Source organism: Conger conger, chromosome 2 (assembly GCF_963514075.1).
Source record: "Conger conger chromosome 2, fConCon1.1, whole genome shotgun sequence".
NCBI classification, from domain to species: Eukaryota; Metazoa; Chordata; class Actinopteri; order Anguilliformes; family Congridae; genus Conger; species Conger conger.
The window spans coordinates 89,074,466-89,089,465 of NC_083761.1; the positions used below are offsets into that span (position 1 = coordinate 89,074,466).

General features: G+C 51.4%; 3 protein-coding genes across 6 annotated transcripts in view; 1 reads left to right on the top strand and 2 right to left on the bottom strand.

Moving 5' to 3' along the window:
• tepsin (TEPSIN adaptor related protein complex 4 accessory protein) overlaps positions 1–1,460 on the bottom strand; it is a 16,178-nt gene extending 14,718 nt beyond the window's left edge. The window contains exons 1-2 of the mRNA XM_061233087.1: positions 1,379–1,460; positions 717–789 (exon numbers count right to left, since the gene is read on the bottom strand). Coding sequence (XP_061089071.1) covers positions 717–789; positions 1,379–1,417 — 112 coding nt within the window. The 5' untranslated portion in view covers positions 1,418–1,460. The remainder of the gene's footprint in view (positions 1–716; positions 790–1,378) is intronic.
• Positions 1,461–1,634: 174 nt separating this feature from the next.
• On the top strand, positions 1,635–3,771 carry ndufaf8 (NADH:ubiquinone oxidoreductase complex assembly factor 8). Its single transcript, XM_061225180.1, has 3 exons — positions 1,635–1,814; positions 1,994–2,104; positions 2,970–3,771. The coding sequence occupies exons 1-3, from the start codon at positions 1,734–1,736 to the stop codon at positions 2,988–2,990; spliced, it is 213 nt and encodes a 70-aa protein (XP_061081164.1). The 5' UTR covers positions 1,635–1,733; the 3' UTR covers positions 2,991–3,771.
• Positions 3,772–3,922: 151 nt separating this feature from the next.
• Positions 3,923–15,000, bottom strand: part of slc38a10 (solute carrier family 38 member 10) — a 32,313-nt gene continuing 21,235 nt past the window's right edge. For 3 of the 4 annotated variants that reach the window (XM_061225169.1, XM_061225153.1, XM_061225145.1), the window contains 7 exons: positions 14,704–14,793; positions 13,899–13,919; positions 12,805–12,948; positions 12,029–12,559; positions 11,844–11,909; positions 6,263–6,412; positions 3,923–6,067 (listed from right to left, as the gene is read on the bottom strand). In XM_061225169.1, coding sequence (XP_061081153.1) covers positions 5,814–6,067; positions 6,263–6,412; positions 11,844–11,909; positions 12,029–12,559; positions 12,805–12,948; positions 13,899–13,919; positions 14,704–14,793 — 1,256 coding nt within the window. In that variant the 3' untranslated portion in view covers positions 3,923–5,813. The remainder of the gene's footprint in view (positions 6,068–6,262; positions 6,413–11,843; positions 11,910–12,028; positions 12,560–12,804; positions 12,949–13,898; positions 13,920–14,703; positions 14,794–15,000) is intronic. The other variant, XM_061225161.1, reaches the window with a different exon arrangement.

Below are 15,000 nucleotides of genomic sequence, written 5' to 3' on the forward strand. Positions count from 1 at the left end.
GCACACCTGTGCGCAACATCTTCACGGCTAAACCCCTGAAAGTCATTTATCTTAGTACAGAATGAGACCAGGAACTGGACACTCTTAAGATTCCCACTTGCCCATTCAGGGAAGAGAACCGCATTACATGTGGATGTAGTCTAAGTCTTAGGCATTTAACAATTATCCGGAGTGACTCTCAGTCAGAAGAAAATGTGCCTTGTTGTTTGCCTTGTAGGCGCTATATGATAAATGAGAGGCAATATGATCAATTTGGCAGTACGGATGGTGCAGTGGGTAGCACTGCCGCCTCACAGCAAAGAGGTCCTGGGTTCGAATCCCGGTTGGCCGGGGCCTCTCTGTGTGGAGTTTGCATGTTCTCCCCGTGTTTGCATGGGTTTCCTCCAGGTACTCTGGTTTCCTCCCACAGTCCAAAGACATGCAGGTCAGGCTGATTGGAGAGTGTAAATTGCCCATAGGTATGAGTGTGTGAGTGAATGGTGTGTGTGCCCTGCGATGGACTGGCGACCTGCCTTTCGCCCAATGTATGCTGGGACAGGCTCCAGCCCCCCTGCAACCCTGTTCAGGAAAAGCGGGTTAGGATAATGCATGGACGGATGGAATATGATAAATTTAAGAAAAAATCTCCAGTCATTATTCAAGACCAGAATAGCTCAAATCACGCCTAATCGATGAAATAAATACATAATTAAACGAACGAATCAGTGAAAGGATACTACCGATTTCTTCAAATAGGTAGCCGGGGCAGGGCGTTTCGTCATCCGCCGTGGCCTTCATTAGGATGGGTACCTAGGGGAAACATCCGATCAAGACTCCAGGTCTGGAGGACCATCGACTGAATTCACACTGCACTGTCTGGCAGGACTGCGAGCAGAACAGACTCGTTATGTAAAAGGAACTTAATAATGGCAGTTAGCTTTAAAAAATATATAATAATAATAATAATAATTGACCCGCTACTTTACAGAACAAGATCCTGGTAACCAAAGGCAACCATAGGCTTCGCTAACTTTAATCATGCTAATGGCTAAAGCAGTTCATGTTTACCTACGCTAATTAGTATACTGGAAAACAACGAACTGTACACTCAATGAGCATACGGGCAGACTGTACCTAGCTAGTGCGTTCATATGGGGAAAACCCGTTCACACTGACTGGTTATGACAGAATGTGTACGTTTATTAGGGTGTCGGGGTAAAACACGTTCTATCCGGACAGAGGACGAACGGGGAGATGGACCAATTTTGTTTCTATTAGCAACTAAAACATGGAGCAGGACAAACTTCGTGTGCCCGTATATAAATACCAATGTGAAAACAGTACTTTACAATACATGGGGTTAAACGGCAGTCATGACATTAGATTATCCCAAACCTACTTTTTGAAGAAAAGCCAGGCGCTCCATGAGCGTCGCCATGATGCTGCATTCTCAGGACCAGCTGGTGTGACGCGCTAAGGAGGGGCGGGGATTGATTTGACAGCTGCCCAACCAGACATTAAAGTGCAGACCCGTCTATGTGTTCATTGGCTCACTTTACGGAACTAATTAAACCTGCGAATCAGATCACGGGGTGGACATTTCCGCTCTTAGATCGACGTAGTTCTTACGCAACCAAAGGCGTTGTATTATATTTGAAGGCAGGGCCCCGGTACTGTTGAGGGTCAACAATATGGCGCTCTCCGAGGAGCGGGGTGAAGTCGTCTGAATCGGTGTGTTCATCCATTTTACGGAAATGTCGGCGACCAACGTTTGGACTCGCAGTCGCGAGAGAATGCGGCGCTTCCCGGAGCTGCTCGCGCAGTGCGGCTCGGAGGTGTGTGTTTGATGTCGGGCTAACGGTAAACCAGCTGCTTCGCTGGTTATTCAACAGTAGTGTGCAAGTTAGCCTGCTGAAATAACAGCTCAAGCTGTGTTTTGAAGCAGATGGTAGCTGTGTTTTAAGCTGGTCATAGCTGGATTTTACACCAGGGTTGTCCTGATATTTTGGCCCAGGCGGCGGCGTACGGGAAGTGTGTCTCAGCCACGACCAAGAGCAAGCAGGAGCTGCAGCGGGACCTCTGCGCCGCGGAGTTCACCGCTCTGAAGAGGTGTTTTGCGACCGCGGTCAGTGTCCCGGTGTGCTGCTAACGATGCGACGTTTCCTCATAAAGCCCCACACACACACACACACCAAACCGCATCCTACTCGTACTCAATTTCCGGCTGATTTTCAGTAGTATGTTAAGTCTGCGATTCTGAACACGGCACATTTGTAGGCTATCAGTTGTATCAGATTGTGTCCACATTGAGATGGTCGCCTTCAACTCGCTACATAGCAGCTGATTGACAAACCCAAACGTTAATGTTTGATATTCGCTGTTTATGTTCTCTTTTAGATGAAAGGTGTTTATTGTTATGGACAATGTTGACTGTTTAAAACTGTATTTATGTGCTCCTGTTTTCAGTGCCTTGCCTAATTTACTTTTTTCTGTGTACAACTAAAATATAAGTTGTACAGTTATGTTGCACATGCAATCAATGATTAACTGGCTTTTTTCTTTTTTTAACTTAGTTTCTGATTTTCCCCACTTTTCTCCCAATTTGGTGGTCAATTCTACTGTTTATCAATTCCCATGTGTTGCTGAGGAAACACTGCTACAACCCTGCCCCCTGGTGGCCGTAAGGAGAGCGACACGCCTTCTTCAAACCGTGCTCTCTAGTCCTGGACCTGGGGTACTCAGGGTCTACATTAGTCATTTGGCCGATACACTTATGCAGAGCGACGTACAATAAAAGCGCAAAGTGCATACCCATAGCCAGGTACAAGTGGGCTGACAACCCTAGAGGGAAGTACAGTCCTAAGTGCGAGAGTGATCAGAGATAAAAACCTGAACCCTTGTAGAATAATCAGAATCTCTGTATGTGGCGATAATCCCCGCTGAGGCCCACCCTCATTGTGACAGCTTGTCATGGTTTCTCTCTCTTGTAGGTGAAGAAAGGTGGGAAGTAGACCTCCGCTGTGGGAAGCGGACCTCCACTGTGGAAACGGACATCTTCGTCTCCTCCTATTTTAGGAGACTGAGGCAATACACTTTGAAAGCCTGTGTAGTATTTTGGGAACTGAGATCTAAGCCAACGGCCCGCGGTGTTCGGAGGACTTGGGGCATGACGGATCGGGCGTACACAGAGAAAGGGTCTTTTGGGCATTGGCCTGAATCTCAGTGCTGTGAGCCATGTCTTTATTCCAATTAATGCTGCCTTAACTGATTCCAATTACTCATTCAGCCATATGCATTTAACTGCATTAAAGCACAGAATAAAAGCAACAGTTGTTATTTAGACCACACATTTCACTTTAATGTGCAAACATACATATTCAGCAAATAACTGAACTAATGACATAAAGAGTTGAGGCTGGAATAAAGCCAGCATACACACATCCCTCCATGGCACGGAGTTTGAGAGCACTGGTTTAGATGGTTAAAGGTGCAAAACTGGTTTTATGAATGTGCTGGTTTAGATGGTTAAAGGTGCAGTTTGGATGAACTGGTTTTATGAATGTGACTGCAGTAAACTGGACAATGCAGAAGTGGGAACAGAAAACAGCCTCATAATTATTGGCCCAAGTTTGTCTTGATCATGTGACCTGCAGGGATTTAACCCTTTCAGTTGTAAGCCCAGTCTGAAGTGGCTCTACCCAAAAGGGCTTTTGACTTTGGTTGAGAATTTAGTTGGGTTTTAATAGAGGCTCAAAACAATATTGAGGGTTAACCTTGTATTTCTAAGCTTGTTATTCTCCAGAACGTGTGTGCGCGTGTGCGTTTGTGTGAATCCAATTAAAAAGCCAAGGTTGGTCATTCGGGGAAAATCGCCTTCAAGCAATCAATGTTACATTATTAATGCTTTGTGGGAAAAGTACAAAAACCAAACCAACAACCACACTTTTCCCAATTCGGTTTAATTAACATTGTAATTGACACGTTACCATGTTCTCGGAAAGAAAGAAACATTCATCACACAGAGGGACGTCAGAGGGAGGCTGAAGACGGCAGGGACGGCTGATTCTACAGTGTGTACAATGAGCTCGCTCACGCTCACGCTCACGCTCACGCTCACGCTCACGCTCACGCTCACGCTCACGCTCACGCTCACGCTCACGCTCACGCTCTCGCTCTCGCTCTCGCTCTCGCTCTCGCTCTCGCTCTCGCTCTCGCTCTCGCTCTCGCTCTCGCTCTCGCTCTCGCTCTCGCTCTCGCTCACGCTCACGCACTCGCACTCGCACTCTGCATGAGGTACCACAGGACCCGTTACACACTCATTCACACTCACTCTCACACACACACACTGCATGAGGTACCACAGGACCCTTTATACACACACACACACACACACACACGCTGCAGCTGCTCATTCTGACACACTTGAGACTGACACACACTCCGCTGATGTTTTCTCTCTCTCCTAACATGTCGGCAAGTTTTTGCGTATTGCCAAAGAAATAAGGTAAAAAATGGTACTCTATGGTTTCAGGAATTACAAATTCAGGAGAAAATAATGGTCACTTAGGTCCCATAAAATCATAACTCAAATAAAAAAATGTTCTACTGTATAAGCGTGCTTCGCTGCAGTTCCAGGATGAGTCACGCGGCAGCGGTGTTTGGAACGAGCGCAGGAAACACGCTAAAGGCACTGAGGAACACAGACTTTGGGAAGAGATCGGCACAATGTGGGAATGCTACGGGACAGAACCCTGTTCCTAAAGAACGTGTCCACGGTTCCAGGGGCTCGACCTGTGGCCTTCTTTCCTAGGAACAGAAGCTGAAGCAAAACTTCTTCAAAGATGCACCCGGAAGCACAGACTACCCCCAAATGCATAAACTATGCACACACACACACACACAAACACAAACACAGTATATTTCTATATATATTCAGGAATGTTTTGAAACACACTGAGGAAAAGAATGCATTATTAACATTACATTGGGAAACGCTATGTCCACACCAGCCAATCAGGGCCGTGTAGGGAGACACGGTGACGTTCCGGAGATCAGGGACAGGAGCACATTCCCAGAATGACAACATTCCCACTGTGTCCCATCCGAGCGGACCCAACAGGGAGAGATACGCCTTCCCGCAGCAGGAATGGCGAACACAGGCCCCGTCAGGTCCAAAGACACAGTCGGGTCAAAGGGCACTTCAGAAAGGCCTGTCCAAGAGCAATTGGAGACCTGAGGGTTTGACTACCAGGCCCAGCTACAGGACATGGGTGGGTGAGGTACTGTTATACACGCTTGTGTGCGGCTGCTTCGACAGTTCATTGTGTGCTTTACAGCAGGGAGAGAGAGTGAGGGAGAGGGAGGGAGGGAGGGAGAGGGAGGGAGGGAGGGAGAGGGGGAGGGAGGGAGAGGGAGAGGGAGGGAGGGAGGGAGGGAGAGAGTGAGAGAGGGAGGGAGAGAGGGAGAGGGAGGGAGAGAGTGAGAGAGGGAGGGAGGGAGAGAGAGAGAGAGAGAGAGAGAGAGAGAGAGGACCCAGTTGCAGAGCAGGGTGACAAGACAGGGTGTCATGGGGCAGCACAGGAATATGGGGGTGCACAGAACCAGCTTGAATGCACGGGATTGTGGGTATTTGGGGGTTCAGGGTCAGGGGTGAAGGGGGATGTCCTCCGATTGGTCCGCTTTTGCCTCACTGGCTTAATTCCCGCCCCACTGAGTACATGGGGCGCTGAGACGCTGCGATTGGATGAAATGTAAATGACATCAGAGAGAGTCAGGGTAACATGGTGGTGTGTCTGTGTGCAGGTCCTGGGGGGGGTTATCTGTCCTGGGGGGGGTTATCTCTCACTCTCAGGAGCCTGCTTGATCTGCCGGCTGCGCACGAGCGCCCCCTCCAGGAGCTGAGCCCCCTTCTGCGGCCCCTCCCCTGGGCCCCTCCCTCCAGGATGGGCATTGATCTCCTTCGCAGGTCTCTGGGGTTCAGCGACAGCAGGGTTTTGGGGCGCCTCCTCCTGGCCCTGGCCCCCCACTGCCCCGCCCAAGGGCTCCAGGGGCCCCTTCTCTACTGGCCCCACTGCCTCCGGGGCCACATCTGAGGAACCAGCACAGAACAGAGTCACATCTGCACCAAACACAGTGTGTAGTGTGTGTGTGTGTGTGTGTGACATCCGCTCCAAACACTGTGTGTGTGGTGCGTGTAGTGTGTAGTGTGTGTGTGTGTGTGTGTTTGTAGTGTGTGTGTGTGTGTGTGTGTGTGTGTGTGTGTGTGTGTGTATCATAGGCGTACCTGCAGGGTGCTGGTCCTGATGGATCTCATTGTGCTGCTCCTGGATGACGGCAAGCAGCTTCTCCTGCTGATCCAGGAGCCTCTTCTGCTGCTCCTGCTGCCCCTTAATCACCTGGAGCAGGACTGCATGATCCAGCTGCCCCTCTGAGTCTACACACACACACACACACATACACTGAGCGTTACTACCTGGGTATTACACTGGAGATATTACACTGGGGATATTACACTGGGCCTCTCCAAGGAATCGCCACCTTAACGTGGTGGAGGGGTTTGTGTGTCCCAGTGATCCTGGGAGCTATGTTGTCGGGGGCATTAGCATTAGCCCCCAGTAGGGTCTCCCAAGGCAAATTGGTCCCAGGGGAGGGGCCAGACTAAGCGATTCAAAGACTCCATGACACGGCCGCACAAATACCAAGCTACCTCGCCCGGAAAAGGGAAACCAGGGCCCCTTTCTGGAGCCAGACCCGGGAGGGGAGCTTCTGGTGGCTGGGCCTTATCCTATGGGGCCCGGCTGGGCACAGCCCAAATTGGTCACGTGGGGCCGCCGCCCTGTGGGCTCACCACCTGCAGGGGTCGGCATCGGAGTCGGGTGCTTTGCCCAACGGGCAGTAGGCAAAGGCGGGGATCCGGGCATGCTGATCCTCGGCGTCGCAGACTGGTTCAGGGGATGTGGAACATCACCTCTCTGGTGGGGCAGGAACCGGAGCTAGTGCGGGAGGCAGAGCGGTACCAACTAGATATAGTTGGGCTCACCTCCACGCACAGCACTGGTTCCAGAACCAAACTCCTGGAGAGGGGCTGGACTCTGTTCTTTTCTGGAGTTGCTCAGGGTGAGAGGCACCGGGCGGGTGTGGGGATACTCACAAGCCACCGGCTGAGTGCCACTGTGTTGAAGTTCCACCTGGGGAACGAGAGGGTCGCCTCTCTGCGACTACGTGGCGGTGTCGGGTGCCTGTCGGGGTGGGAGGGTGAGGGAGGCCGACAAACTGAAGAGGGAGGCCTTTCAGGCTTGGCTGGCCCGGGGATCCCCTGAAGCAGCAGACAGGTACCGGGTGGCCAGAAGGGCTGCGGCTTCGGCAGTCGCTGAAGCAAAAACCCGGGTATGGGAGGAGTTCGGGGAGGCTATGGAGAAGGACTTTCGGTTGGCCTCGAGGAAGATCTGGCAAACCATCTGATGACTCAAAAAGGGAAAGCAGGGCTTGTCTCAGGCTGTTTTCAGCAGGGGAGGAGAACTGCTGACCTGGACTGGGGATGTTGTCGGGCGGTGGAAAGAGCATTTCGAGGAGCTCCTGAACCCGAACAACACGTCCTCTGTGGAAGAGGCAGAGCCTGAAGACTCGGGGGAATCTGCTCCTATATCCCTGACGGAAATTGCTGAGGTCATCAAAAAGCTCCTCAGCGGCAAGTCGCCGGGTGTAGATGCGATTCGCCCTGAGATTACATTACATTACATTCATGGCATTTGGCAGACGCTCTTATCCGGAGCGACGTACAACAAAGTGCATACCTATAACCAGGGATAAGTGCGCTGAAAGACCCTAGTTGTACTGCTACCTGTACAACAAAGATAAGGACCAGGGCCCTATTTGAATTTTATTTTTTCATTTTTTTAAACAAACAAATAAACAACAAAGCAAAAGTGACCAAACTTAACTAGCCAAACACTGCTTACCTAGCCAACTAAAAATACCAATACACAAAGTAAATCACAGAAAGACTACAATTAAGGTTCACAGGGAGGTAGGGAGGGATGGGGAGAGGTGCTGCTTGAAGAGGTGCGTCTTCAGTTTGCACTTGAAGGTGGGGAGAGATTCTACAGTTCTGACCTCAACGGGGAGTTCATTCCACCACCGTGGAGCCAGAACAGACAGTAGTCGTGACCGTGAGGTGGATGTTCGGAGAGGGGGAGGTGCCAAGCGGCCTGTGGAGGCTGAACGAAGAGGTCTGGCAGGGGTGTAGGGTCTGATGATTTTTTGTAGGTAAGCTGGGGAAGACCCCTTAACTGCTTGGAAGGCTAGCACCAATGTTTTGAATTTGATGCGAGCCATGACAGGCAGCCAGTGGAGGGAAGTAAGCAGGGGGGTGACGTGTGAGTATTTGGGAAGGTTGAAGACCAGACGTGCTGCTGCATTCTGGATAAGTTGGTAATGCTGAAGGCTCTGGACATTGTTGGGCTGTCTTGGCTGACACGCCTCTTCAGTGTCGCGTGGAGGTCACGGACAGTACCTGCAGAGTGGCAGACCGGGGTGGTGGTCCCCATTTTCAAGAAGGGGGACCGGAGGGTGTGCTCCAATTATTGGGGTATCACACTCCTCAGCCTCCCTGGGAAAGTTTACTCAAGGGTGCGGGAAAGGAGGCTCCGACCGACGGTCAAACCTCGGATTCAGGAGGACCAATGTGGCTTCAGTCCTGGTCGTGGAACAGTGGACCAGCTCTTTACCTTGGCACGGTTGCTGGCAGGGTCATGGAAGTTTGCCCATCCAGTCCACAGGTGATTTGTGGATTTGGAGAAGCCTTTCGACCGTGTCCCCTGGGGAACCCTGTGGGGGGTACTGCGGGAGAATGGTGTACCGGGGCCGTTGTTACGAGCCATCCGGTCCCTGTATAACCAAAGTGAGAGCTGTGTCCGCATCCTCGGCACAAAATCAAGCACGTTTCCAGTGGGTGTGGGACTCCTCCAAGGTTGCCCCTTGTCACCAGTCCTGTTTGTGATATTCATGGACAGGATCTCAAGGCGCAGCTGAGGTGAGGAGAGTGTCCGGTTTGATGACCTCAGAACTGCGTCTCTGCTTTTTGCGGACAACGTGGTTCTGCTGGCTTCATCGGACCGTGACTTTCAGCACGCACTGGAGCGGTTTGCAGCCGAGTGTGAAGCGGCCGGGATGAGAGTCAGCACCTCCAAGTCCGAGGCCATGGTTCTCTGCCGGAAAACGGTGGATTGCTCCCTCCGGGTTGGGAACGAGCCATTGCCCCAAGTGAAGGAGTTCAAGTATCTCAGGGTCTTGTTCATGAGTGAGGGTAGAAGGGAGCGTGAGATCGACAAGTCTCAACTAGATCGACAAAAAACAACATCTATATAAGTGCCATTACAGTCTATGGCATATATAAGGCTACCCAGCTTAGCCTACTGCCACTGCGACCCGACTCCGGATAAGCGGTTGAAAATGGATGGATGGACGGATGGATATTACATTATACTATTATACTATTATACTGAATGTTGTGTGTGTAGTGTGTAGTGTGTGTGTGTGTGTGTGTATCATAGGTGTGTGTGGTAATTAATAATATCACAGGGTGCTGTGATGCGTCTAGTGCAGCATGCTAGTGAGCCGTTGCATGTAGGGATGCATGTGACCCCCCTCCCTTAGCCCCTGCCGCTGGCCAACCCAGCCTTGGGTAAAGGAAGCCGAGTGCGTAAGTCTTCCGAGGCCAGTACATAGCCTCTCCTGCACCAAGACTCCTACCATGCCTCCTCGTGGCAGCACACGGTAACTGGCAGTCTCGTGACTCCAGGCTGAATTGGTAGGGGATCTCGGAGCAGCAGTGGGCCCCAGAGGTGAGGTGTACAGGCCCACAGCCATGTGGACACGCCCTGGCACCCACCAGCCACTGCCCCACTGCCATGTGGGTTAACCCGGGAGGGTGTATGGCTATAGGAGTTAACCCCAAAAGAAAAAATCTGTGTCCGGGAGCACACGAAAGGCAGGATGGACAAACTGAGACCTGGCAGCCCCCTGCAACTTCACCTTCCAGAAGGTCGTCTTGAGTCTCCTCATGCCACCGGAATATTGGAAATGTGGAGCCAAGTTGTGGAGACAGGGACTGCGCACCCCTCCTTCATGTTAAATCCATTCTTTTGCGCAAGCTATCACTTCCACTGTAAGGTCCTCTGGCGACTAGGCAGAGCGGTGGGGGCAGGTCGTGGATGAAGACTGGTAGCCTCTAGCTCAAGCCTTGCACAGAGGCGGCACAGGCAAGATGGTCGCTGTATGGATGGGATTTGGGAACAGCATCCTACTTCGGCAGCTACCTGTGCGGGGGAGGGGGAGGGGCCAGACTAAGAGTGATTAAAAGACGGCCGCACAATTACCAAGCTACCTCGCTCGGAAAAGGGAAACCAGGGCCCCTTTCTGGAGCCAGACCCGGGAGGGGAGCTTCTGGTGGCCGGGCCTTATCCTATGGGGCCCGGCCGGGCACAGCCCGAATTGGTCACGTGGGGTCGCCGCCCTGTGGGCTCACCACCTGCAGGGGTCGGCATCGGAGTCGGGTGCTTTGCCCAACGGGCAGTGGGCAAAGGCGGGGATCCGGGCATGCTGATCCTCGGCGTCGCAGACTGGTTCAGGGGATGTGGAACATCACCTCTCTGGTGGGGCAGGAACCGGAGCTAGTGCGGGAGGCAGAGCGGTACCAACTAGATATAGTTGGGCTCACCTCCACGCACAGCACTGGTTCCAGAACCAAACTCCTGGAGAGGGGCTGGACTCTGTTCTTTTCTGGAGTTGCTCAGGGTGAGAGGCGCCGGGCGGGTGTGGGGATACTCACAAGCCACCGGCTCAGTACCACTGTGTTGGAGTTCCACCCGGGGAACGAGAGGGTCGCCTCTCTGCGACTACGTGGCGCTGGGGGGAAAGCTCTGACCGTCGTTTGTGCTTATGCACCAAACGGCAGTTCAGAGTATCTGGCCTTCTTGGGAGTCACTGGGCGGCATCCTGGAAAGGGTGCCACCCGGAGACTCCATAGTTCTGCTGGGCGACTTCAATGCTCACGTGGGCAACAATGGAGAAACGTGGAAGGGGGTGATTGGGAGGAATGGCCTGTCTGATCTTAACCCGAGTGGTGTCTTGTTATTGGATGTCTGTGCTGGTCTTGGATTGTCCATAACGAACACCATGTTCTAGCATAGGGTAGCTCATAAGTGTACTTGGTACCAGAGCACCTTAGGCCAAAGATCGATGATCGACTTTGTGGTCGTATCATCAGACCTGCAGCCATATGTCTTGGACACTCGGGTGAAGAAAGGAGCAGAGCTGTCAACTGATCACCACCAGGTGGTAAGTTGGATCAAGTGGCCGGGGAGGCTGCCGGACAGACCCGGTAAACCCAAATGTGTAGTGAGGGTGAACTGGGAACGTCTGGCGGAGGCCACCTCCTTTGCGTCGAAAGGACCCAATTGAGGTGGTTCGGGGATCCGATCAGGATGCCTCCCGGCCTCGTTCAGAGACCCAGAGGTAGACCCAGAACCCGCTGGAGAGATTATATATCTGGGAACGCCTCGGGATCCCCCAGGAGAAGCTGGAATGCGTTGCTGGGGAGAGGGACGCCTGAAATACCCGTCTTAGCCTACTACCACCGCGACACGACTCCGGATAAGCGGGTGAAAATGGATGGAGGATGGATATTACACTGGGGATATTACACTGGGGATATAGTAATACTAGTTTAGAAGCTATAATTACACACAATCCACGTCAGATGCAAAAAGTGACAAAATGTGAAATTGAGTAAATAAATATATACAGTGAGAATACGGGAAAATATATATATACAAAAGGCAACACATTCACTCTCACACACTCACCCTCCATCTTGTCTGCTCCAGGGTCTTTGGCCTCCAGGCTCTTCTGCTCTTCTGATCCTGGGTCCCCTAAACCAGCACAGCCAATCACATTACTCTATACTGCACCCCTAAACCAGTGCAGCCAATCACATTACTCAATACTGCACCCCTAAACCAGTACAGCCAATCACATTACTCAGACTCACATTTCCCAGCAGGCTGTTCAGGGATGTGATCAGGCTCCTTCACCACGACATGTTCCACCGCCTTCCCAGCATGCACCTCCTTCTCAGGGGGAGGGTTATCCCCATCCTTATAAGGAGGCGGGCCGGCCCCCACTCCGTTCTTTTCCTCATTGGCTGCAGCCGGTTTGTCAATCACCTCATTGGCTGCAGATTTCTCTGCCACATCCTGATTGGCCACACCCACATCCTGCTTCACCATGCTCACATCCTGCTTCACCACGCCCACATCCTGCTTCAGCACGGCCACTCCTTCCTTGCCGTCCTTGGTACGCTGACCGAAATCTTTGGAGACGGCGACAGGCTCCACCCCCTTCTGCGGCCCCTCCCCTGGGCCCCTCCCTCCAGGATGGGCATCGATCTCCTTCGCAGGTTTCTGGGGTTCAGCGACAGCAGGGTTTTGGGGCGCCCCCTCCTGGCCCTGGCCCCCAACTGCCCCGCCCAAGGGCTCCGGGGGCCCCTTCTCTACCGGCCCCACTGCCTCCGGGGCCACATCTGAGGAACCAGCACAGAACAGAGTCACATCCGCACCAAACACAGTGTGTTGTGTGTTGTGTGTTGTGTGTTGTGTGTTGTGTGTTGTGTGTTGTGTGTTGTGTGTTGTGTGTTGTGTGTGTAGTGTGTAGTGTGTAGTGTGTGTGTGTGTAGTGTGTGTAGTGTGTGTAGTGTGTGTAGTGTGTGTAGTGTGTAGTGTGTAGTGTGTAGTGTGTAGTGTGTCTGTGTGTGTATCATAGGCGTACCTGCAGGGTGCTGGTCCTGATGGATCTCCTTGTGCTGCTCCTGGATGACGGCGAGCAGCTTCTCCTGCTGATCCAGGAGCCTCTTCTGCTGCTCCTGCTGCTCCTTAATCACCTGGAGCAGGACTGCATGATCCAGCTGCCCCTCTGAGCCCACACACACACACACACACACACACACACACACAGTGCATTACTCCCTGGGTATTACACTGGGGATATTACACTGGGGATATTACACTGGAGATATTACACTGGAGATATTACACTGGGGATGTTACACCGGGGATGTTACACCGGGGATGTTACACCGGGGATGTTACACCGGAGATATTACACTGGAGATATTACACTGGGGATATTACACTGGGGATATTACACTGGGGATATTACACTGGAGATATTACACTGGAGATATTACACCGGGGATGTTACACCGGGGATGTTACACCGGGGATGTTACACCGGGGATGTTACACTAGATATATTACACTGGAGATATAACATTGGGGATATTACACTGGGGATATTACACTGGGGATATTACACTGGAGATATAACATTGGGGATATTACACTGGGGATATTACACTGGGGATATTACACTGGGGATATTACACTGGAGATATAACATTGGGGATATTACACCGGGGATGTTACACCGGGGATATTACACCGGGGATATTACACTGGGGATATTACACTGGAGATATAACATTGGGGATATTACACTGGAGATATTACACTGGGGATATTACACTGGAGATATAACATTGGGGATATTACACTGGAGATATAACATTGGGGATATTACACTGGGGATATTACACTGGGGATATTACACTGGAGATATAACATTGGGGATATTACACTGGGGATATTACACTGGGGATATTACACTGGAGATATAACATTGGGGATATTACACTGGAGATATTACACTGGGGATATTACACTGGAGATATAACATTGGGGATATTACACCGGGGATGTTACACTGGGGATATTACACTGGGGATATTACACTGGGGATATTACACTGGGGATATTACACTGGGGATATAACATTGGGGATATGGTAAGAGAGAGAGAGATTACCTGCCACCAGCTTTTTAATCACTGCAGCACAGGCGCAAAGCAGGCAGGAGAGGAGAGAGCACCGGAGAGAGAGAGAGAGAGAGAGAGAGAGAGGGAGAGAGGGAGAGAGGGAGAGAGAGGGAGAGGGAGAGAGAGGGAGAGAGGGAGAGAGAGGGAGAGAGAGGGAGAGAGGGAGAGAGCACCGGAGAGAGAGACAGAGAGGGAGAGCGAGAGAGAGAAAGAGAGAGAGAGAGAGAGAGAGAGAGAGAGAGAGAGGGAGAGAGGGAGAGGGAGAGAGCGCCAGAGAGAGAGAAAGAGAGAGGGAAAGAGAGAGGGAGAGAGAGAGGGAGAGCACCAGAGAGAGAGAGAGTGAGGGAGGAATGGAAGGAGACAGAATAGGAGGGAAGGAAGGAAGGAAGGAAGGAGAGAGGCAAGGAGGAGAAAATGCAGACTGCTGTAAAGGAGAGATCCTCTGACCTGACGTGTGTTCAAGACGGCGAATGGTGTGTTTGCTGCAAATAGGTACTGATACAAAGTTCACCCTACTTGTTAGCTAACGTTTGTGGTGAACAGAAAAATCTTTGAATGTTGGTGAAGGTTTGCTAATGTTCGCCGTCTTGAATGCATGTCACGTATCAAGTATCAGCTGCAAAACCCATCTAGTAACTACAAGAGTCTGACTGAATTTAGCCAATGCATATTAAACAGTATAGGCCTATACGCCAATGTGGACACTAGCACACATTATTTACTCATTAAGTTAACTATTTTATTCATATTATTAAGTGGCCATTTCATGGAGAAAGTAAGACACTCTCACTCTCACCCTCCATCTTGTCCTCTGCTCCGGGGTCTTTGGCCTCCAGGCTCTTCTGCTCTTTGGGCTCCTGGGGTCCCTCTGGCTGCAGAGCCTCCCCTAAACCAGCACAGCCAATCACATTACTCAATACTGCACCCCTAAACCAGCACAGCCAATCACATTACTCAATACGACACCCCTAAACCAGCACAGCCAATCACATTACTCAATACGGCACCCCTAAACCAGCACAGCCAATCACATTACTCAATACTGCACCCCTAAACCAGCACAGCCAATCACATTACTCAATACGGCACCCCC